The 25127-nt window shown below is 40.5% G+C and overlaps 1 protein-coding gene across 1 annotated transcript; it reads left to right on the top strand.

Moving 5' to 3' along the window:
* Nucleotides 1-10055: 10055 nt before the first annotated feature.
* LOC129707461 (serine/threonine-protein kinase 35-like) lies at nucleotides 10056-24772 on the top strand. The gene is made up of 2 exons (XM_055652500.1): nucleotides 10056-11565; nucleotides 20721-24772. Exon 1 carries the CDS (start codon nucleotides 10397-10399, stop codon nucleotides 11531-11533), a length of 1137 nt encoding a protein of 378 aa, XP_055508475.1. The 5' UTR covers nucleotides 10056-10396; the 3' UTR covers nucleotides 11534-11565; nucleotides 20721-24772.
* Nucleotides 24773-25127: the final 355 nt, after the last annotated feature.

Below are 25127 nucleotides of genomic sequence, written 5' to 3'. Positions count from 1 at the left end.
TACATACAAAAATCATGATGGGGCATGTTGGTCAATGTGGGCAAGTTGGTGAAAGGGCCTGTTTCCACGCTGTATGAGCCTATGACTCTAAGTACCCTATATTTCCAAACACCATATTGTGAATATTTATCATCAGTAGAGGACTATTTCCCAGCACATTCCCCATTTCCCTTGATTTCCGTGATGCCTAAAAATATATCAAACGCTGTTTTGAGTGAAGATAATCACCAAGCTTCCACACCTGTCGGGGAAAGACATTTTTCCTCATCTAAGTCCCAGAGAGTGTATCATATTCTCAAATAGAACGTAATGGCCCTAGACTCCTCAGTTGAGGGAAACATCTTTTCTGCATTTGGCCAGTGAAACCTTTTAAGGATTTTGTGAACTTTTGTAAACTCAAAGAGATATGTTGTCAGAACCATTTGCACATCATTCACGTTTAATACAAGCATGTGTATTCTCTGTTCCTTCATTTAGTCGATCCAGTCTATTATTGTTAATTTTGCATGTTGCTACATTTCTAAAGCTCTTTTTTGCATATCTACTTCGATTATATCTCCTTGCTGTGAACCACACAAAGATTGGAACTGTAGATGTAAGAGGTCTTTATGCAGCATGACAAGCAGGTATTATGGAAGAATTGCACAGATAAATCTTCACACTGACTTAAAGTACTACCTGTATGACGTTTTATGTTCCTTACGCACAATTATAACAGCAGGTGCTTCAATGCAGTTTCAGCTTCAACATTTTAGATTGGAGAAAATGGCTCTGTAAAAGTACATATTTACAATAGGAGGCATATTGCAAATGAACAAGAGCACCTCTGTAGATTCAGACCCCTTTGTCGTCAATTTAAACATGCAAAACCATCTTCTTTTGCCACAGATGTAATACAAATGAACTGCAGGTGCTTGTTTATACCAAAGATAGGCACAAAATGTTGGAGTAACACGGCAGGTCAGGCAGCATCTCTGTTGAAAATGGCTTGGTGACGTTTCAGGTCAGGACCCTTCTTCAGACCCTGAAGACGCATCCCGACCTGAAACGTCACCCATCCTTTTTCTCCAGAGATGCTGCCTGTCCCACTGAGTTACTCCAGCTTTAGTGTCTATGTGCAGTTCTTTGTTTCTACCACTGGTATGCAGCTGGATTCTGACAGAACAATGTAGAGCATTAATGAGCAACTAAAAATGATTTGCTCAGAACCAAATGTCTTACATTTAATACCAAGTTGTTGGCTTTCCGTGCACCTCTGTGAAGAACTGAACTCCTCTGTGAAGAATATCATTGTAATTATTTATTTCAACACAAACATGATTTGGGAGCGATTTGAAAACATTAAAACACAATTAAGAGACGAGCTTCGGTCTTTTATAACCAGTCATTAAAAATCTATAAAATAAAAAGTTCTGGCACAGTTGACAACTGGAAAATGGGTGGATTGACATTTAAAATGTTTAGATTGCATCCCTGCCCTGGAGCCAGAAGCTGGCTGTTACCAATGTGTGTGACTGTATGACTCAACAAGAGACAAGGACTACTTGCAAAGAGTTATTTATGCAGGTCAGATCTCAATTGCCTTTGGACTGATCTGCCATTTTCCTACCAGATAATGTTTCCGACAGTGTCCATCATGGTAGGCTGATCTAGAAGATGAAGGCACATGGGATTCATGGAGACTTAACAGATTGGTTTCAAATTTGGTTTGGCTACAGAAGACAAAGAATTGCAGTGGATGGCGTGGTATTTTGACTGGAGATCTGTGACTAATGGTGCTGGGACCTCTCTGTTTTTTTGTGATTATATATAGATGGTTTGCATGTAACTGCGGATGGTACGTTTGCAGATGACACAAAAATTGATGGAGTTGAGGATAGTGAGGAATGCTGTCAAAGGATTCGGCAGTATATAGTCTGAGGAAGGGTCTCGACCAAGAAACGTCACCCATTCCTTCTCTCCAGAGATGCTGCCTGTCCCGCTGAGTTTCTTCAGCTTTTTACATCTATCTCCACGATATAGACCTGTTGGAAATGTGGGCAGAGCAGTGGCAGACGGAATTCAATCTGGACTAGTGTGAGGTATTGTACTTTAGGAGGTGAAGAAGGTGAAAATATACAATATATGGCCAGACCCTTTGGAGAATTTAAGTACAGAAGGATCTTAGGATGCAAATCCATAGTTCCCTGAAAGCAATATCACATGTAGATAGGGTGGTAAATTAGGCGTACGATATACTTGCCTTCATCGGTTGATAAGCTGAGTGTAAAATTGGGTAGCCATGTTACAGCTATATAAAACTCAGGGTTTTTCGGTTTCATTGAAAGGAGCATTTTGGCCTTGGATACTGAGGAATAGGCAGATAAAAGTGAGAGCAAAGCACAAAGCACTGGAGGAACTCAGCGGGTCAGGCAGCACCTGCGGAGAGAATGGACAGGTGATGTTTCGACTCAGAAGTCCTGACTTAATCATAACCTGGCCATTCCCTCCGCAGATCTGCCTGACCCATTGAGTTCTCTGTGTTTTGCTCAGGATTCCTGCATCTGCAATTCCTTGTGTCTGGATGAAAGGGAGGTGTAGTATCACCTCGGCTTTGCTTCAATCTTGCATGGGATACCTCCCATTAGCTATTTTATCAAGTGCTTATAGGAAAAGTACTGCCACATGGTGCTGTATCATGTTTAGTTTTTTAGTTTAGAGATGTGGAAACAAGTCTTTCGGCCCACTGAGTCCGTGCCGACAAACTATCACACATACATCAGTTCTATGTTTTCCCAGTTTCACATCCTACACACTAGGGGCAACTTACACAGACCAATTAACCACCAAACCTGTACGTCTTTGGAATGTGGGAGGAAACCGGAGCAGCCGGAGAAAACCCGTGGTCACAAGGAGAAGGTCCAAACTCTGTACAGACAGCACCCTCAGTTGTGCTGAGGGCCTGATCACAGCTGACTTTCCCTTGCTATTTGTTTCCTCTCCCAGTTACTGAGAGACACCTGGTCTTGAAGAGGGGCAATGAAGAGGGGCAATGAGTTAGCATGTGGTTCTTGCGATTAATTATACAAGTGTGGGAGGTTGTTTCCTCTCGCGTGCATTTCAGGAAGGTAAGTTTTAGGCAAGATAAGGAAGTGGTGTGCTGTAATAAAGTGGTTCCTACGTGAAATGTACGAGCAACTAAAAAATAAAGTTTTTCCTGTTTTTGTTTTTAACCCGTATCTAGTTTGAACCAGTTGTGAGGGCAAAGGCTGCAATTCGGTAAGCTTAGACTGCGAAGAAGATTGATGCAGCGTGCTTCAATGAATAAAGGAAGAACATGTGAAATAGGGGAAGTATAGTAGCTGGGTCGTATGAAAAAAAAAATCACATCTATTCTCCGTTATTTAACTTTTTGCGGCATTGCATTCATGTTTTGAGGATGATAATAATGACATTGACGGTTTAAAACAGTACAGCACCGAAATGGGGCCCTTTGGCCCACAATGTTTTGGCTATACATGATGCCAAGTTACACTGATCTCATCTGCCTGTACGTGCCCATATCCCTCTATTCCCTGCACTTCCATGTGCCCATCTAAAACCCCCTTAAACACCACTGTTGTATCTGCCTCCACCACCAGCCCTGGTATGCCAATGCGTACCAGGTCCCCATTACCCTCAATGTAAAATACATGCCCACACATCTCCATTAAACTTTCCCCCTCTTACTTTGTAGCCATGTCCTTTAGTGTTGGACATTTCCACCCTGGTAAAAAGGTTCTGTCTACCCTATTCATGCCTCTCATCATTTTATATACTTCTATCAAGTATCCCCTCAACTTCTGTTTCTGTCACATCTTTCCAGACCTAATGAAGGATTGTTGACCTGCAACATTAACTCTCTTTCTCTCACCATGAAGAGTGGAACGCTGAATATTTCTAACACCTGCTGCTTTCATTTGTGTGCTGCTGCAACTACCTGCAAAGGAAGACATTTCACACTGAGCTAAATTGAATCACTGCACTGTGCAGCTCCACCAAATCTGTATTTTTAAACAACTTCCAAACGGCATAAATAAATTGTGCAGATTTAAAGCACGATGCTCTCAGAGGTAGAAACGCATGATAATTAGGCATCAGCCCTGTGGAAATTACATCCTGCAAATCGATGATCAGTGAATCGAGACAGATAAGCATATGCTGCTCGCTTCTGATTTTCAAAATAATGACCATCTATTAAACTGGTTTGGGCACGTCACTGATTATATAAGCTCTTGGCTTGATTGTTGTTTTCATTTTGTGTCACACACTAATTTGTGCAGCATGCAATAGAAACTGATGGAGCTGTACAGCATCTTAAGATGCCAAGCCACATAATTTATGTCTTTCAACACCATTTAACTGTTGGATTTATGTTTTATTTTGGAAACAAATTTATCTCGTAACACATTTGAACTGACAGGATATTCTTTTCCTGAGGCAAAGGTATGGTGGTGCAAAACCACCTTGTCATATCACAGCATATCTCAATTGTTTCACTCTAACTTGACATGTCCTGACAGTATAATTTAAGCACCAACTTCTGCTTACAAAGCACCTTTGACGCAGCAAAAAGGTGCAAAGACACTTTCGGAAACATTTATCAAATGAAATAAAGTGCGACGTCAAGCCACATAAGGTAATATTAGGGCAGATGAACCAAAACTCGACAAAGAGTAGGTTTAAAGTAGTAAGGCCGCAAGGTTTAGCAATGGGATTTCAGAGCTTAGAGCAGTCTTGAATGGAGAAGCAATATTATCTCTGAATGAGAAGAAAAGCCAATATTAAAGTGCTCATTTCAGCCGGTTACAAGGCTGGGAAAGATATGTGACTGAGTGAGATAAAGCCATGGATAGAGGCCATCGAGATTTCATTTCAATTACGATCTCTTCGAAAATAAATTAATTTAAAAATTATTCAAGACTTTTTTGTCAGTTGAGGAAGTAGTCATTAAGAAATAACTGTCTAGAAATTCTTTTCACAGTGCGTTTTTTTGTGACTTATGCAAAGAAATGTTATCTTAAACCTTAAGTATATCTGTGGCACTGTGGCGCAGCAGTAGAGTTGCTGACTTATAACACCAGACACCTGGGTTCGATCCTGACCTCGGGTGCTGTCTGTACGGAGTTTGTACGTTCTCCCCATGACCTGCGTGGGTTTTCTCTGAGATCTTCGGTTTCCTCCCACACTCCAAAGATGTACAGGTTTGTAGGTTAATTGGCTTGGTAAATGTAAAAATTGGCCCTAGATCGCTGGTCGGCGCGGACCCGGTGGAACTAAAAACAAAAACCTGTCATTTAACTCGTTTCAGTTGGTTACTTGGACAGGATGGTCCTTCCTTCCAAAGACAGTCACAAAATGCTGGTGTAACTCCGTGTGACAGGTAGCATCTCTGGGGAGAAGGAATAGTAAGTATGTTGCAAAACCTACCTGAATCGTCGTTGAGAATCTGCCCCAGCCCGTGTGCGTGATTTTGGCGCTGTTTAGAGGGGGCGGGTTTAAAACGCGATTTTTACTAGGCTGTTGCAATCGAAAATGTTCAGCCTAGTAAATCATTAACGAAAAATCGCTGAAAGACCCCGTCGCAAAAGGTATTATTAGTTTTTATGGCCTTGTATAATAGTTATAGTAGTTTAAAAATCGCTCTCTAAACCCGCGACCTCTCGCAGCCCCAGGGTTTTATAAAGCAAACAATTAAAGGTACGTACCTTATTTTTACATTAAAAGGGGCTTCTTAAGAACCCTGTATATAAAGTTTTCTATAGCGAATAGTTCATTTTGGGCTCTTTATATCCCGCAGTATTTTTCTGGGCATTTGATGGCACTAATCCAGCGCAATGTGAACGTTCTAAACCAGCGCGTTCACAGGAACCCACTAGAAAGCTGATTTAAAATGGACTTCAATTTACTGCAATTGAACACTAAATTCCTTCCATTTGGCCTATAAATTAATGTAAATGAGATTTTAAAATCATGTTTTATTGTGAATTATTTATGAATATTATTTGGACACTTGAGCTATTTAAAAACGTTAATCATTTATTAAGAAACGGATAGATGTTTAGAACTAGTAATTGAAGTTTGAAATAAGCTACACTTGGGTAACTAACTAAATATAAGCTTTAATTTCAGGTCATCCAAGTTAGATTATTTTATGTTTGTTTCAGAATGGTTCAATCTACGATAACTGAAAATTTCATTCAGTTCTCTTAATTTTTAAGAAGGTTATGGCCTTTTGACAGCACACGATCACAGCTTTTTTGTTATGGCCATAGAAAATCAATAGGGAACAAGATGCTAATTTCCGAGTATGAAAATGGCCATAACTTTTTTAGTACTTGAGATATGAAAGTGAATTAGGTGTCAAATTAAACTTCTTTTTATGCTTTATCTGATGGAATAAATTACAGACTTGATTTTTTAAATCTCAAAATTTTGTAACATTGCTAGGAATAGGTGACGTTTCGGGGTCGAGACCCTTCTTCAGACCAGTCCTTACTTCCATTACCATTGAATGCAGCCCATTGCGCATCTTCCATCTGTTTCTCATTTCTGAGTTGTTTTTCCATAAGTATTAGTTTTTTGTAATGACAATAACCTCAAGACCTCTTTTTATTGCGGTAATATCCTCTTTCCTGTATTAAGATTGCATGCCTTCATCAAATACTCTAAGAGATGGGAGAGGAATTTAAAATGCTTTGGATGGAGTTGAGTTAGGAAAGAACTGACTGACAAGAGGAGAAGACTCTAAGTACGAGAACCAAGCATAATATCTGCACTGAAATAACCTTTTTTTATTCTGTTTCTACGACTTGGCTCTAATTTTTTTCTTCCTTGCATCTCATAAAAATATAAGCTACAGTGCAACCAGGTCCCTGTTCAGTGTTAGTGTGATTACCTCTCATTATTGGGGAAGAATACCAAATAGCAGCGTAGTGTCAGAGGAATTCTGCTCTTAGTGTCTTTCCCCAAGAAATCACCGGTAGGTTAGTGTTGTCCCTAACCTAATTTCTTGGATAAACACACCCAGAGCAGAATTCCTACATCAAATGTACCTCATCATTAGAAATTAGACGGCACTGCGAAAATTACAAGGAAGCAAGAGATGCGCACACACACACACTTAAAATTTAGAATTGGACATTGTTTTTTGTGCACTTCAAAAGAGTGCAGTGATCTATAAAAGTGACAATGCTTATTCAGAGTAGAGACAAAATGCTGGAGTAACTCAAACTGCAGATGCTGGTTTACAATGAAGATAGACACAAAATGCTGGAGTAACTCAGCAGAACAGCCAGCATCTCTGGAGAGAAGGAATGGGCGTCTGAAGGGTCTCGACCCGAAACATCACCCATTCATTCTCTCCAGAGATGCTGGCTGTTCAGCTGAGTTACTCCAGCATTTTGCGTCTATCTTCAGTGTAAACCAGCATCTGCAGTTTTTTGGGAGAAGCATGGAATTATACGACTATTGACATGGGCCAAAGAGAACATCCAGAAGGGGAAAGGGAAATCCATTTTGGAATTTGGCCTCATCATACTATTTTTGGTGTAATCTAAGCTGATTTGTGGTTTGGTGATGAAGTAAATCCAGCTGTCTTATTGTACTTTGGACATGAAATTCAAGCATACATTTTAATTAATACTCTGTTTGTGCTCGGACATATTAACAACAGGCTACATTAGATATCTTTAACGATGCAAGGAACTGCAGGTGCTGGAACCTTGAGTGAAGCACAAAGTTCAGGAGCAACACAGCAGGTCAGATAGCATCTCTAGAGGACATGGATAAGTGACATTTCATGTCAAGCCCCTTCTTTAAAAATATATAATTATATATAGTTATTTCTCCACATCTTTATGAGCATGCATATAGTTTATACTTTGTCTCCCGGTTAACAGAAGTATAATTTACCCATACTGAATGACTTCCCATTACTACTAATCAATTCACTGGCAAGTCTCATCAAACTCACTATATTGCTTAGTTATCTATTCAGACTTGATCAACATCCATATCATCCAAATAACTGCTTGTTTAAATTAAAATTTTAATTTACACTAATATAAATCAAGGATCCACACACACACACAGAGCAATATGTCCCAGCCAGGTTTCATACAATAAACAGCATCACCAATGCAGATTAACTAGTAATTCGCTACATTGTTTTTGTATTGTCATGTACGAATTATTTGCCCACATACTATGCTTCAAAGTTAATTAACTATGAAACATTCTGGAGCATTCAAAGCTTTGAAAAAGATAAGGATAATATTTCTACATCAGTAAGTAGCAGGGGTGTTACCTTCATTGTGGTTATTGGCAGGCAAGAGGACCAACCAGCTGAGCTCAAGATTTTTTTTTAAACACTCATAACTTTTTTATTTTTCATCAGTCGGTAATATCCTCGGGGCTGCCTCAGGTCTGCGAGTAAGATGGCCAAAAATCATATCGATATATGGTAGTGTTTTTTCTAAAATCAATATACAGCGCAGACAGGAAGAGGTCAAGATGAGACTTTTAGTCATATAATATATAATAATATATAACATATGATATCATATATATATATATATATATATATATATATATATATATATATATATATATATATATATAGGATATACAAGGTAAGAGAGATAGATAGATATTGAGTGTATATAAAAACTTTTTTGGTATTATGGGTTTTTACAGGTTGCTATGTTTACATATATGAATATATATATATTGGCATATATTGATATTGAGTATATATATATCTCAATAACTTTGATATGTATGAAGGAACTGCAGATGCTGGTTTAAACAAGACAGACTCAGCCTATCCCGCTGAGTTACTCCAGCATTTAGTGTCTAAGTCTTTTATATTGAGTATATATAAACAACATAAAAGTTCAGTACACCACTGAACTATATACACACACTGACCATTTTTTTGTTGTTTATCATATATTTACACTGAACTTTTTTTGCTGTTTATTATGGGTTTTACAGAGCACTGTGTTTGCATACCTGTTGTGCTGCTGCAAGTAAGAATGTCACTGTTCTGTATCGGGCCATATGACAATAAAACACTCTTGACTCAGACACCCCCTACCTACCCTAAGTTTCCAGTCTATGGGATGCAAACTCCAGACTATGTGTACTGTGTTTACATGATCCGTGAAGCCGCTGCAAGTGAGAATTAATTGCATCGCTGCATTGTTGGTACACAGGACAATGCCTTGGTCGCCGCGCTGGAGCTCCGGTGAGCTGTGATCGCCGAGTTTAACACCTCCGGGCTGCGGGTCTGCGGAGCGGAGCGGGCGGCGCGGACTTCAACATCGGGAGCCTGGGAGCTCCAAACCGGCGCGGGCGGCCTTGTCGGCTTCGGAAGCCGCGGTCTCCGGTAAGGAAGCGGCCGTTCCAGGTGGCCCAGCCGCTGAGAGGACTCTCCCGACGCCGGGTCAACAGCACCCGGCGAGAACGGCCAGGAACATCGGGCCTCCGTACAGGCAATTGCGGTGGCCTCAATAGGCCTTACTTTGAGAGAACTGAGGATGGGGACTGGACATTGTGCCTTCCCGCACAGTGGTAACCATTGTGGGGGGATGATTTTTGTGTGCAAGTGATTATTTTAGTTTGTGTCCAAGATGGCTGTCGAAAGGGAGCGTGTACGCTGGCGCGGTTTAGCTGCCGCTGCTCTCTCTTCACATTGTGTTTTTGATTTTTTTGTCTTTGGATCGAATACTGTCTTTAATTTGTGTACTGGTGATGTCTTTATTATTTATTTTACTCCGATTATATGTTTTTTTACTCTTGTTAAATTCTGTAAGGTGTCCTTGAGACTTTTGAAAGGCGCCCACAAATAAAATGTATTATTATTATTAATGTTAAGCACTTGGTGAGTGTAGAGAGAGCAGAGCAAAGATAGGATCTTTGGAGCAGAGCTTGTGCAGGGGGGAGAGGCCTTGTGCTTGGGCCCGCCCGCCGGTTCAAAGGGCCGTTCGGGATAGGCGGCGGGCGGCAGGAAAGGGCGGGGAGAATCAGGAGAAGGAGGGCGGGGGGAGAGAGGGAGAGAGGCCGAGCCAAAGATCTCTGGGCCAAGCTGCCGGCAATGAATGAGAGCAGAGCAGGCAGAGGCTCACTGGGCGCCGTGTCCAGCCCGTCCTGACCTCACCACTGTGTCTGTGTGTGTGTGTGGAGGGATTTAATCTCCTCAGTCTCTCCCCGGCCATGAGGAGCGGCGGATGAGGCGCCGCCGGAGGTGGAGGAGCGCTGGCCCCGGCCGCCGAGGCCTGTCTCCCCGGCAACGCCGCCTGCCTGCCCGGGCCTCCTCTCCCTCTGCCCACAGTGATGTGGAGCCTGAGCGTCTCCCCTCAGCGACGCGCCCGCCATGGATCCCCGCGACGCCCCGAGAGGTACAAACCTTGAGGAGGAGGAGAAGAAGGTGAGGAAGAAGTCGAGTGTCCCCGATGTGGAGAAGGTGGAGGAGGAGGAGGAGGCCGCCATCACCACCCCCACCCCCACCAGTAGGCCCGTGTGGGAGCCCAAGTACAGCCTGGTGCAGGAGGTGGGCCGCGGCAGCTACGGCGTGGTGTACGAGGCCCTGGTGAGGAGAAGCGGCGCCCGGGTGGCCATCAAGAAGATCCGCTGCGACGCCCCGGAGAACGTGGAGCTCGCCCTGTCCGAGTTCTGGGCCCTGACCAGCCTCAAGCGGCAACACGAGAATGTCATCCAGTTCGAGGAGTGCGTCCTGCAGCGCAACGGCATGGCGCAGAAGATGAGCCACGGCAACAAGCGCTCCGAGTTCTACCTGCGGCTGGTGGAGACGTCGTTGAAGGGCGAGCGCATCCTGGGCGCCGCCGGCGAGCCCTGCTACCTCTGGTTCGTCATGGAGTTCTGCAACGGCGGAGACCTCAACCACTACGTGTTGTCCCGCCGCCCCAACACGGCCGTCAACACCAGCTTCATGCTGCAGCTGACCAGCGCCATCGCCTTCCTGCACAAGAACCACATCGTCCACCGGGACCTCAAGCCCGACAACATCCTCATCTCCGAGAAGGCCGGCGTCCCCGTCCTCAAAGTGGCCGACTTCGGCCTCAGTAAAGTCTGCGGCGGGGCGGCCACCAACAAGAACATGAACGTCAACAAGTGCTGGCTGTCCTCGGCCTGTGGCTCTGATTTCTACATGGCTCCAGAGGTCTGGGAAGGACACTACACGGCCAAAGCTGACATCTTTGCTCTGGGCATCATCATCTGGGCCATGATTGAACGTATAACCTTCATTGACGCCGAGACTAAGAAAGAACTGCTAGGGACCTATGTCAGGCAGGGCAGTGAGATTGTCCCAGTCGGGGAAGCATTGCTAGAAAACCCAAAGATGGAACTACATATCCCGCAGAAAAGGAGAACGTTCATGTCTGAAGGGATCAGGCAACTAATTAAAGACATGTTGGCTGCTAATCCACAGGATCGCCCGGACGCCTTTGAGTTAGAAACTAGGATGGACCAGGTCACTTGTGCTGCATAAATTATCTATTGTGCAAGGGAAACTTGTAAAAGGTATAGTTAAGCAAATTATTAACTGAGGGTTTTGTGGTGAAAGTAATTGTATTCATCAGTCTCTTGCTTTATCGGGAGTGTCTGGTTGCTTCCTGTTTGCAAATCCCTACTTCCTTATTTACATCAAGTTTTCAATATGGAGTTGCATTCAATACTAGTACCGTTTAAACAAAATATATAACAGTAACATCTAATTTCTTTATCTCTTCTAGGAAAAAGTATTTTGCAGATATTATGTTTTCTTACTCCTAAAACAAGCAATGTTGATTAAGGTCACTGGTTAAAAGAAAATGCATACACAAAATATATGTTAACATGAAAATCTTAATTTTTCCATGCTTCCTCTTCGTGCATGCTCATGACCTGAGGAGCAATGGTAGAGGCATAGAAAAGAGCTTGGGCAGGAACAGCAGAGTTGACTTCAGAAAATAAATTGCAGGAAAGTTTGCCATAGTTACTCAAGGCAATTCTGAATGGTTGGACTTTGTACTTGGTTTTAATTGGGCATGTGCAGTCCTATCGTTGCTTCGAACTATTTAAAAAAAAAAAAGAAAATACATTTGGTATTATTTAAATTGTCCACTTTACTGAAAATTGCAGCGTGGTTCAGTAGTATTCACATGGACTGATACCGCTGTGAATCAAACCTATGAACAAAAGGGTGAGAAACACCTTGGTCAAGAAATATTTATATGTTGATATCTGTTTGTTTGAATTGTTCTACTGATAGTTTTATCTGTGCTAAACTCTTATTTTAAAGTTTAGTAAACTTTGAAAACTTTTCCCTTCCTGAGTTAAAATCCTCCAGTCTATTTGCGTAACTTTAATTTTCTGAATCTCTCAGCTGTCTTAGTTTCCCACAAAAAAAACAGCAACTGTTAAAAACACTTGGGCAGCATCTGCCAAATGAGAGAGAGTTAACCTTTTGGGGCATAAGATGCTTCATGAGAACTTCATCTGTGCAAATAAGTTAGTTCCAGGCCACAAAGAGGGTTTATTTTTACAATGTTACTCTTAAGTTCAAATGAAGCTTCTGAAACACCGCCTTGTCTTTTACCTACATTTGTTACAACATTCCAAAAGTTCTCCTAAACCATCTTTAGTTTCTGTACCTAGCTCATACAGCTCACCTTATCTTGTGCCATTAATCCTTTTTATCACTTATTTTGCCGCCTGCCACTCAATCATTGTTTCACTTTTTAATCTCTTCCAAATTTGCCAATTTTAAATCCTTGTTTAATTTTTAATTTATTTATTGCAAAGTCAATGACCTGAAACATTACCTTATATCCCCATAGATGCAGCTTGATCTGCTGTTAACAGTTTTGGCTGTTTGTATTTCAGATCTCTGCTATTTATAGCATTTTACTGCTGTCGAACTTCTACTTTAGCTGACACAATGGACATTAACCCAAAATGCGAAATTGGAATGATTTTTTTTCCCTTTCTCGACAGATACTGCCGAATTGGTTATGTATTTACAGAATTTCTTCTTATCCTGTTCCCCCTCCGCCCTGATTTCCACCCCTCATTTTACATGTTGCTTGAAGACAATCATTTGTTTAGGAGGGGAAGAATACGGTTTGGTGAATTAAATCCAGAGCAAGTGTAAATTGTATTAAATGTTGCAAAATTGTATCTTTCGAGTTGTTAAACAGTGAAGTTCCCTGTGTAAACCAATTAATCATGCATCCAGTGGTGAATACTTTAATTTGGGTTCAGGACAGATTTATTTTCAGAATATCTGTTCCAAGTGGATTTGTACAGAAGTAAGATTTTATTAGAACAAGCTCATTGGCTTGATAAATATTTACACACAAGTGAGAAATATATTGGTGCACTAGTGTCTCACTTAGTACTGTACAATTTTTTTTATAGCACTTTTTTCCCATATTAAAAATATTATCTTGGGCTGCACACCGTTTTGGGAACCCGGCTCAATCCCCTGTCCCATGGAATTGGTTTATTATTGTCACGTACTGAGATACAGAGAAAAACTTTGATCTGTGTACTATCCAGGCAAATTGTACCATACAGGAGTATATTGGGTAGTGCAAAAGAGAAAATAGACCACAAAAAAGTAGTCTTGCAACTGCAAAGAAAGTGCTGATTTAAAAAGAAAAATTGGAACTGCAACAAGATAGATTGAAAATTCATCTCTAGCACATGAGAAATACTAGTAATACTAGGGAAGAAGTTGTTTTTTAATCTGGTGGTGCATGCTTTCAAGATTTAGTATCTTTCTGCCTGAAGGGAGAGGGAATGACCAGGGAGTGAATGGTCCCTGATTATGTTGGCTGCTTTCCTGAGGCAGTGTGAAGTGTATGGTGAGGGTCTGGTTTGTGAAGGACTAAGCTGCGTTCACAACTCTGTAGAAATTGATAAGACACGTTTGAGATATGCCAAATTGTCTTAGTCTTCTGAGGAAGTAGAGGTGTCGGTGTGCTTTCTTGGCCATATCGTTAATTTGATAGATCAAGAAAAATTGTTGGTAATATTTACACTGAGCAATTTGAAGTTCTTGAATATCTCCACCACCATTGATACAGACTGGGGTATGTACTCCACCCCTGTGGAGTAACAATGTACTTTCCTGCAGTGGAAGCCTTCTCTTTCTCTATCAGGAATATAGATTGTATTCCACCTTCTAGCAATGTTGTAGTGCTGAATTGACCATGGCTTGGGGAGGGGAGTTCGTCTGTGGGCTGGCATTGAACAAGCTGGGGCAAATTGTGCAATTGCTCAGCACTAAGGTGACAAGGCTGTGCACTGACTGGCACAGTGAGTGGTCAATTGTTGCTTACTGGCAGCATCTGCTCCATCTTTTTGACAGACGTGGTCTCTTTGATCATGTTCTATTGGAGGTGATGGAAGTTGCTACTGCCCTTTCTCAGGCAAGTTTATTACAATTTAAAATTCTATCAGCTGGGTAGAGCTGTGCAAATAGAGGAGGGAGAGAAGTTCTTCCATTGCATCGTATAGGATCCAAGTAATCTGACAATGAGTTGTACTGTCACCTTTAGAATCCAACAGCCTTTTAAGCACTAAATATGTGCAAGATTTGTCTCAAACCACTCCCAAGCAGCCCGCCTGGGCAAACGTTTCCAGGGGCAGTTCAATGCTGGATTTGCGTAGTGGTGCTTGGACCGGGGATCACACCGTTTCCCCCGCAAAGCCCATTCCAACGGTGATTCCATTTATGCTCTCATACCCGAAAATTCAGCTACCAGATCACATTCCATTTTTAAATAACGAAATTGTGCTTTGTTATGAAATTTGAAGCGGATTATTCTCTCCAATAAACCTCGATGTATAAACAAATACAACTTATATTTTGTGAAGGGAACATGTGGGAATCAATATATGAATTTTATAATTTTGTTTTAGACTCCTGAATCATTTAGGCCTTTGAATAAGGCTTGTGAATTTATGCCAGGGTATTTAATCTGGTGGATGTGTGAAGATTTCCTTTTCTTGGGGGAAATTTAATTTTAGTTTTCAGTTTCACTTTTCCTTTTGCACTATGACTTTTACAGCAATATATGTCTCTATTGCTTTCATTTCCATTAATGGCAGTTGGACAATTTTCTGTAGACCATATAGCTTAATGTTAAATTACACATAGTAAGAAGTTCAATAAGCAACTACTGGGAAAATAATTCACGTGATTGGGTGTATGCTTGTCTTAAACATTTGACCTATCATGAAGTTGATGATTGCTACAGAGCCTTTAGTTATGATCAAAACCAGAATGACAGAATTATCTTGAATACATTTGAACGTTAAATAGTTTCAAACTTATTGGGAACAAGTTAAAGGTAGATAAAAATGCTGGAGAAACTCAGCGGGTGAGGCAGCATCTATCGAGCGAAGGAATAGGTGACGTTTCAGGTCGAGACCCTTCTTCAGACTCATTTACAGGAACGGGTTAATATCTGACCCCATTAGATATGGTCTCTTTGACTTCCTTAGGGCTAATGCACTCAAAATGTTCATGTTTTCTTCATTTATGAGTATTATTACTACATTTATTACTACATTTCGACCCACCATTTTGATTGGCATGTGAGCTTGGTAGTTTGCATTCAGAGAGTCTGTCTAATGTACTAAAACCTCTCGGGGCACATCAGGGATTAATTAAATTAAAGTTGACACAGCCAGATGAACAGATTTACTTTTTGGTAGTGTTTGTATTATTTCCTGGAGGCAAGTGAGATTGAAATATACAACCAAACCGAACCAATCTTTTAGAGGAATTAATATTAGTACTTTCCTTTTCAATCTGGATAAAACTAGATGGTGATATAAATATATAGATGGCAATTTGGCATACTGCTTGGGAGCTGTGCCAATCATGCATGAAACCTGTTCCTTTTTAGGATCTTGCAACTTGCTGTTGAGTGTTCATTTTATTGGACATGTGCATGCATATGTTGTTCATTTCTTAGTTCTGAACTTTATGCTGCAGAGAAATCTGGCCCTTCTGCTTTGCCATTCATCAAAATCATAGCTAATCTACTTTGACTTTTTCTAGCAGTGTTCTAATGGTGCTTGATTTCCTTAGAATCCAGCGATCTAGGGATATCTTTGAAATGAACACAATTGAGCCAAAGTTTCAGCACCCTCAGAAATTTCTCCTTGTCTAATGCCTTATTTTTTAAACGTATTATTAAAGTGAAATTTCAGAGACAAAATACTTCCACTTTGTTTACTAATTTGCAGCTTTACAATTATCAGCGTGGTATAATCTGCTGCACGTTCTGTCATTATTTTCCTATCATAAATGCTAGAGAGTTTCGATAAGCCTTACTCCGATGACTGCGTGAAGTCCAGCAATGGAGCAAGCTCCCACACTTGCTGTTTAGAGCTGTCAGTATTAGGCTTAACTGCATTTCTAGATATCACAGATTTTCTGCTGTTTAAATTAATTTTGAAGGGCTAACTTTTACCGTAAAGATCTGTTCCACTCTTTGAACACAGCACATTGTGCCTTGACTACCTTTTTTAATTGAAGGGGCCTAAATTACCTATTAACTTATGTTGGGTGATATTTTTCTTTCCATCCCAACACTTCCCCTCGAGCAAGGCACCAAATGTAATCAAATTGCTAGTTTGATTGAATTTTATTCTACTATTTCTAGAAGATTTATGACTACTTCAGTTAGCCCGTTTACTCTTGTAACCTAGATTTTTTTTTTTTAATCTGAAAAAGAATATATTGGCAATTCCTGGTACTTCAGACACAAAGTGCTGGAGTAAATCAGTGGGTCAGGCAGCATCTCTGGAGAAAAAGAATGGGTGGCGTTTTGGGTCGTGGCCGTTTTTCAGACTGTCCCCACTCGAAATATCACTCATCCTTTTTCACCAGAGATACCATCTGACCTGCTGAGTTACTCCAACACTATGTGTATTATCTTTGGTAGAAACCAGCATCTGCAGTTCTGTGTTTCTACGTTTTTGCATATCACCAGTTATTTTATTTTAGTTTACTTTTGCTAGTTATCTATCTAAATACAGCTGCTTAAACTCTGTATGCATCTACTCATTTTATTTTCGCTAGCACAAGTTTGTAAGCATTTTCAGCGAATTGAAGTATAAGCTGTTTTTGGTAATTTCATAAGTATACAAGACAAACCTAACATACGTGAATATTTTCTGTTAAGAACTTGAGTTATTTTAGCTGATAAACTCGCATTAAAACAGCAATGCCCAAATATGATCCAAGAATTTGTATCAGCTATCTATGTACGTGATACAAAGCATTTCATAAGGTGCCAGCAGATGATATTTGTGCCAACATTCTCTTGGTGTGAAGATGGCAAATTGCTATTTTATGATCGGAACTTTGAGAATTGTTCTTGTCAATCATTGGATATTCTTATCACGTACCTTTGGAATTCAAAGTACAATACGTCTTGTGCTGGTGATTGCACTAAATCTTTTTTATGAATGTTTTTTGCACAAACTGCTCCACAAAAATCAAACTAATCTCATAGTGCTTAAATGGTAAATAGAACATTTTGCTTTTGAAGAGTCATGTAACTTTACAAGCATTTAAAAAAAAAAACCTGGATTTTAAAATCTGAGGATCATGGCCCCTTGAGGCATCGTCATGGTTTAGTCTCCACTTAGCTTGCGATCCATTTTTATTTTTAACCCTCAACCCTTGATAAAGAAATGTGAAATGCAGTATTGCACAAAGTGTCCAAGTTCATTGGTACTTGGGGTAGTTTGTCCACGAGCAGGACAAAAATGGGGCAATAGCTGCTCTGGTGTTTTGAAATCTGAGAACCTTTTGTGTGCATTGCCAAAGTGTAATAGGTTGCACAGCTTGTTCCACTTTATTCCAGCAGTGACTGGCCCTCCTTTTCTATATTCCATAATTATTAACATGGCAGAACACTTCAATAACTCACCAATTTTGCCTGCTGAACTTTTGGAACATTTGTGATGTCTTATTTCTCTTTTGTCTTCCTATTATGCACTATTTAGCATTGGAGCAAATGTTTGCTGTGACCACCTCCTGTTATGTTAGGTACATACATTGTTTTCAATTACAGTCTTTATAATTCCCTAGAGGGGCCTTGTTTTCTCATAAAGTTAAATTAACTTGATGTAATTTTCATCTGTAAGGCAACCCTGTACTTTACATGGGGGAAAGTGCTACCTCCATGAACCCACTTTATCAGTCAGTAGAACCTTGGCTAATTTTGCATTTGTATAAAATCAGAAGTTGGTGTAATCTGACACATCAGTTGAATTCTGGTTTGATCTACCATTTCTATGTTTTTGGCTTGGTGTTAAAAAATAATGATTTGGAGGTTTGGGATACTCTTACTTATTAATTACCTTTTTTCTTTATCCAGTTGAGTGTGATGTGGTGATAAGTTGAAATATTTTGCAATGTAGGTAAATTTAGTGACAGGTTCATTGGAATAACATCTGTACATCAAGATTGAACTGTGTAAGTAAACTCATCAATTGAGGTTATGGCTACTCATGGACAAATATTATAGTTTGCATATGAAGTAGAATGAGCTTGATTTTTTTTTTCTCTTTTGTTTTGTCCCTTCATTGATACTGCTCCTTCTAAAAGACTGGCTAATCTAGTCTAGAGATTTAGTTTAGAGATACAGCATGGAACCAGGCCCTTCAGCCCACTGAGTCCATGCCAGCCATACACTAGTTCCATCCTACACTCTAGGGGCAATTAATGGAGGCTAATTAACCTACACACCTGCACGTCTTTGGAGTGGGATCTGAAACGGGAGCATCCAGCGAAAACACACGCAGTCACAGGGAGAACGTACACAGTCCGTACAGACAGCACCCGTAGTCAGGATCAGCAGGTCTCTGGCGCTGTGCCACCATGCCGCTCTTCTCTTTGTGTTTGTTGACTTTTCCCATGTAGCTCATTTTGTCTGAGTATATTGTTCACCTTCAGCACTGGCTGCTGCACTGTTCACCATTTTGACTTGCAATTTCCTAGCTGATCCTTTGATTTGCTAATGCCAGTACTGGTGACAGTAGGTGAACAATTCATGACATTGTGGGCATGCAAATATCTGATTATAAATGTGCATGGTTGGAATTGCTCTAGCTTTTTACAGGCCCATATCAATGATTCTTCCAAAGTTCTCTTACCATAAAGGATTTTTGGGTAGATTTATTTCAATGTTCTGTATATTAAAAGCATATACAGCTCAAATAATCAATATTGATATAAGAGGATAGATTTTCCCATGTCCAATCTCAAATGCAGAATACCATGGTAATGCAATGAATTGTAAAATTTGAACTGCATGTATATGCAGATGAAGAAAAGTTTGATTACTTACCCTCTTTAAACTATTAATTTAAGCAAAGGGTAGCTTCCTTTTCAATAACATATTTTGGCTTTACCTATTTTTCAATATTTAATCTGCCTTGGCAATTCAGTGTGTTTGGGAATAGACCCAGGAATATTTCCCCAGCTGATGCCTTTGCTTGGGCCTAATTTCCTACCATGGAAGGAACCATTGGTGTTCTATTGTTCCATTTTCATAACGTCAAAACCGATTGTTTATTCTTTGTATTTATTATGTCAAGCTTTAAATTAATAATAACTCCCTGGTCTGGAACATTAGCTTATCCTTACATATTTGACGTTGGGTAATCATCCACTTGCCTAGTGTGGAAGAGTTATTGGTGATTGTATCGTTGAATTGTATTCGGAGTTGTCTTTGGGTTTACATCTGTGTTGCCTGTATTAAGAACCACTTTGTGTTCTCGGCAAAAAATGCAGTGGTAAGAGATTCCTGTCCGGGAGACCTGACCTTTTCCCTGTCGGGTCTCCGTTGTCGTTGGGACCTAGCACCGTGGAGCGGCCTCCAACCTGAACGACCCAGGGGCTCGGGAGACTGCGGAGTTGCGGACTACTCGCCATCGTGGAGCTGGCCGGCCTCGGAGCGTGGGAAGTGGTGGTGACTCGACTCCTGGGGCTCGGAGGTTCCAGCAACGCAGCCGCAGGTCCGGTGAACTGGGACATCGGGAGCTCGCGGGTCCAGGGGGAGAGACCGCTTCCCGGAGCTCCCGCAACGCGACTTCTTCAGCCCGTGTCGCGGGGTTATAACGACCCGGAGTGGGGCCGTACATCACCCGGCACGGCTTCATGGCCATGGGACATACCAGTGCCCACCGTGGGCTCCAACACTGACCTTTAGACCGGGAGCGGGGCCGTAAATCGCCCGGCATGGCCTAAAATGGCCGTGGGACTTATCATCGCCCGCCTGGGGCTTGGACATCGGGAGAGAAATGGAGAACAGGGGAGAGAAAAGACTTTGCCTTCCATCGCAGTGGGTTCACTGCGATGGATGTTTGTGTGAATTAAATTGTGTGTATGTCTGTAGGAAATTGTCTTTGTATGGCTGTGGAAATGGAATTTTGTTTGAGCCTCACTGAGCCTCAAATGACAATAAATGGTATTGTATTGTAAATATTCTAAAATCTCTTGAAGCAAAAATAAGTGGGTATAATGACACTAGCAAAGGATCTGGATTGGGATCCCTCCAAAACTAGGTTATTCGGCAACCAACATTTAGAAAGCTTTTTGTGATTTGTATTTGAAAGCAACTTGGACAATACCCAATCTAATTTTGTGAACTTTTTTTTTTCAGGCTGATTAAATTGGAACACACGCCTGTTCCCGAGCGGATTGAACTTTTCAAAATTTGAGCTCTACAGCTACCTTTATTGTACAAAGATTGGAGACGCTACATTTAGAGCTTCAGTGCTAGCTGATGTGTGGACAGGGAAAGCTATGCAATTAAATTGCTGGGATTATGTGGGGGAGTTTTTTTTGGGGGGGGGGCTGTGGTGAGATGTGGGTGAGAGGACATTTTGGGGATGTGGGGTAGATGTTGACTGCGTAAGTAAACGTGTATTTACACTATTTGATTGTACCTTCACTTTATATGATTAAATGGTGTCCTTGAAGATTTATTTGGGTGAATTGAATTCTTAAAAGTTGTATGACCCTTGTGCTTGTACCTTTTTATGTTTTATTTTGTGCAGCTATGTGATTGACAAGAATGACAGCAGCTGCACGAGTCTTCCAGTGTGATTTTAAATGAGCGCTATGTGACAAGAGTGCCTTAAATTATTTTAGATTTAATTGATGCTAAATTGAATCTGAGGAACATATGGATATAAGTAGTTTTATTTTATTCTGTTAATGTATTGAGAGCTAGCTCGGATGGCCTGGGTAGAAGTAACTGTTTAGCTGAATATTGATTCGAGGTTTGCTCAGTGATAAATGCAGTAGGCCCATTGAATGTAAAATTGAATAAACACAACTGTTTGGAAACTGAAGGTAAACACTTAGCATCTCACTCCAGCCTTGCTCCATCATCCTCCCCGTCCCCAATCCTTGGGAACTGAAGCTGGTTTAAATAAGATTAGGCATTTGGAATCTGGGGTTGAGATGAGGATTAAGGAAATAAAACTCTGTGACCACAACTTAAAACCAGCTAATCTTACTAATTGCTACAATGATTATTGTGGAAAATGGAAAATAATGTGTACGTTTTTTTTTGATGCATGTCGACTTTAGTGCCAAAGATGGACACACAATGCTGGAATAACCCTGCGGGTCAGGCAGCATCTCTTCAGAAGAAGGGTCTTGACCTGAAACATCACCTATTCCCTTTTCCCCAGAGATGCTGCCTAACCCACAGAGTTACTCCAGCATTTGGTGTCTATCTTCGGTGTAAATAAGCATCCGCTGTTCCTTCATACTCTACTATAGTGCCACTGATATATACTGGTGCAATCTCAATCCAGTGCAGATTTGACCCAATTTTTCCCAGTTTTCAGCAGTCCTAATTTTCCTCCAGTTCGTCCACAGTTGTGCTCGCCTATGCATCGTGAATAAGGTGTGTTAGCCTCTGCATCAGAAATGGAGTTTGGTACCATTATCAATAATTGTGCAATAAGTGACCTGAAGTTCTTGATGCTGAGACTGCATATCAAAGTATGCACAGTCTCTTTGTACAAACCCTTGAACCATTCTTCAATGTAAAAAGAGTACCCTTGTGTTAACTGGTAGTTAGTATATATTTGTTTTGCCACCAGCGTGAAGGCATAGTATGGAGGCAGGCTCTCCAAAGCAATCTGAAGGATTCCCAGCACTAAAGTTCCTATTAGAATGAAAGCAGAGAATTATCGACCAGGATACGTAGGTGTCTGAAGCTCACATCAGCTGATGATTCAGTCTAGTGTATTTCCGCTGAAGTTCGGTGATCACTTTCTAACTTAATTCCCCACTTTAATATCAGAACCAGTTTGTTCTTTCAAATGTCAGTTGGACAATCAGAATCATTATCTTGAAAGGCTGAACATTTTATGAATTTAATATTGCAATGTGAAAGGCATTTCTAAAAGTTTAAGCTTTGAGTATTGGATGCTAAATGGGGTGACCTTGACATATTTGGGAAAACATTTTTTAATTCAAGTTTGCATAACACTGCTGCATTTATATGATCTTAATGGGTGGCTTTTCCTCCTGGCATATACTGGGTCATCATTTTGAAGTATTTAAGGTCAATTGTAAGGTTTCCTGTCCTTAAATAATTTAGAAATATTTGCCTTTTCTGAGAAAGTAGCCATTCCTTATTTCTACACTAAATTTGTGGTTTGCATCTGTAACCAAAGCACTATAATGTGTCACTTCACTACTGAACATCTGAGACATGTTTCAAACGTTTGCCATGAGTTGCAAATAAGTTTTGGAACAAAATTGCCAAGGTGAGGGTTTACCTTATGTCCATAGGTTAAAAAAAGAATTTTAATTTTTCATACATTTATCCTAATGGATCGGAGAGATATCAAGGTCGGCTTTAGGTATTGCTTACACGTGGAGTTTTTCTCCTGTTTAGGGATTTGGGATTTAACTTAATGTGCTCACCACTGCAAGTTTGTCATTGACGCACATTTTAGATGAGATTGTTATTTTTTTCTGGAAATTTTGCCACTGTTAACATCATATTATATAACCGCACCCTTTAAAATATTGCATTGGCTAATCCCATTAATGGAGAATGCAAGGGTATAATTTGAATATCTATAATTTGAGAAACAGCTGAAACTAGTAAAAATGGGTAAATCATTTGTCATAATTGGGATTGTCGGCCTATAAATTGTGTCTAGAACCTGTGTTAATATGTGTGCAGATGATTAGCCCTGCACCAAATGATGGTGATCTGTAGTGACAGGCTTCCTGATGTCTGTCCTTCCACCCCCCCCCCCCCCCCCCCCCCCCCCCCCCCCCCCCCCCCAGTCTAGGCAGATGAAAGGAGTACTTTGTATTTGCTGATATGTGGGAAATTGTAATTTGCAATAGTTTTTCATTTCATTCCCAGAGCAGTATTTTATGCTGAATGTACTTTAGCTATCTATGTAATATTTTGTTATGTTTTTAACGTTTGAACTTGGAAAGGTTTATTCATCAATCTCCAGAGCTGCAAAATATTATACTCCTAGATTATTTGTAGAGTTCAAGACATATTTAACACCCTAGATTCTTAATTAAAAAAGGACTTGCAAAACCACCGCAAAATATGTTTTTACGTTTTTCTAAAGCCTAGAATATTCAAAACCTTTGATTTTTAAGGTGAGTTAATATAGTTCTAAACTTGCTTGTGTTTACAGGTTCAATTACACAATTAGAATGTCAGAACGAACCAAATTTCAAACTAATCGGATGCTAAATTAGCAAAACACAATGTGAAAGAGGGGTATTGGAATTAAACCACTGCTGCTCTTGCTACTTAGAAGACCGATTACCGAAGTTTCTTCCCAACATGCTTTCATTACAGGGTGATTGACCATTAGACATCAAATCTATAGTTTTCCCTTTTACCATGCAAATTAAATGTCCCTGTAGTTTTAACATATGGTTTTGAAGATGCCTAGTAAGGCAAGAGGCTTTGGTATTGAAAGGAAGTTTGCACTTACGTATTGAGACCAAACCTAAACCGAAGATCTTCACCTTTGCAATGCTTATTGATCAATGAATGAAGATTTAATAGCTTGATGTATTGTCTGCTGTCCTTTGCCATTTAGCTTATGTCACTGCATGGACTCGTTACAACAAATCTTTGTTTTGCAATCTCGGCACACAAAGACACAAAAACGTGTCTGTTTTATAGATGAGATGCTTGGGAACGTGACTCTGGAAATAATGGGAGGAAAGAAAACGAGGAAACAGATTCTGTGAGCATTTTATACAGGGACAGTGCTGGTTGTGACTGAGCATTTGGGGCATGTTTACTGAAGCGTTTTATGTGGTTTACAGAAGGATTTGTTCCAAGAGAATCCTTGTTTGTTTCTACCTCGTATTCACGGTGTCACCCAAGTCTTGCTGGATGATGTAACACTGCTTATTCTGAGTATGGTTGATTTTTGCAAATAGATTAAATTGTCTCCAAAATCTTTATACTTCTATGCAATTTTTTTGTATTCTGATTTGAAACACTGTATTACCGCAATCTCTTGGTATTGGTCCCTCTGCATGGACCACAAACATTGTGGACCAATATTGAGCATTGTTTTGAGTTTTTATTTGTATTTAACATGATTTGTAGTTTGGACTGGAGCCATTTGAATCTTCAAATGTTGTGTCTTGGGAATAAATTTTGTTATTTCAGCAATAAAGGGTTTTAAAATGTCATCTTGAGCAGATTGTTTTAATTTGAGTTTAATTTCTTCCAATGCGAACTTCAAATAATTAAAATATATCCTCCTTTGAGATTATTTGAGCATCATACAGGGTGGTGGGTACATGGAACAAGGTGCCAGAGGAAGTAGTTGAGATGAGTACTACAACAGCATTTAAAAGACACTTGGACTGTACATGGATGGGAAAGGATTAGAGGGATATGGGCCAAATGTCCACTGTTGGGGCTCTTGTACATGGGGCATCTTAGTCAGCATGAGCAAGTTGGGCCGAAGGGCCTGGTACCATGCTGTATAACTGACTCTAAGCAACATCTAGTTATTCACTCTCCATGTTAGTAAGCATTTTG

Source organism: Leucoraja erinacea, chromosome 21 (genome assembly GCF_028641065.1).
Source record: "Leucoraja erinacea ecotype New England chromosome 21, Leri_hhj_1, whole genome shotgun sequence".
NCBI classification, from domain to species: domain Eukaryota; kingdom Metazoa; phylum Chordata; class Chondrichthyes; order Rajiformes; family Rajidae; genus Leucoraja; species Leucoraja erinaceus.
The sequence above is the reverse complement of the archived record's forward strand: the minus strand, read 5'-3'. Positions and strand labels throughout refer to the sequence as shown.

Bases quoted from the DNA above. Each gene is read 5' to 3' on its own strand.
- LOC129707461 (XM_055652500.1), top strand. From the start codon at position 10,397: ATGGATCCCCGCGACGCCCCGAGAGGTACAAACCTTGAGGAGGAGGAG.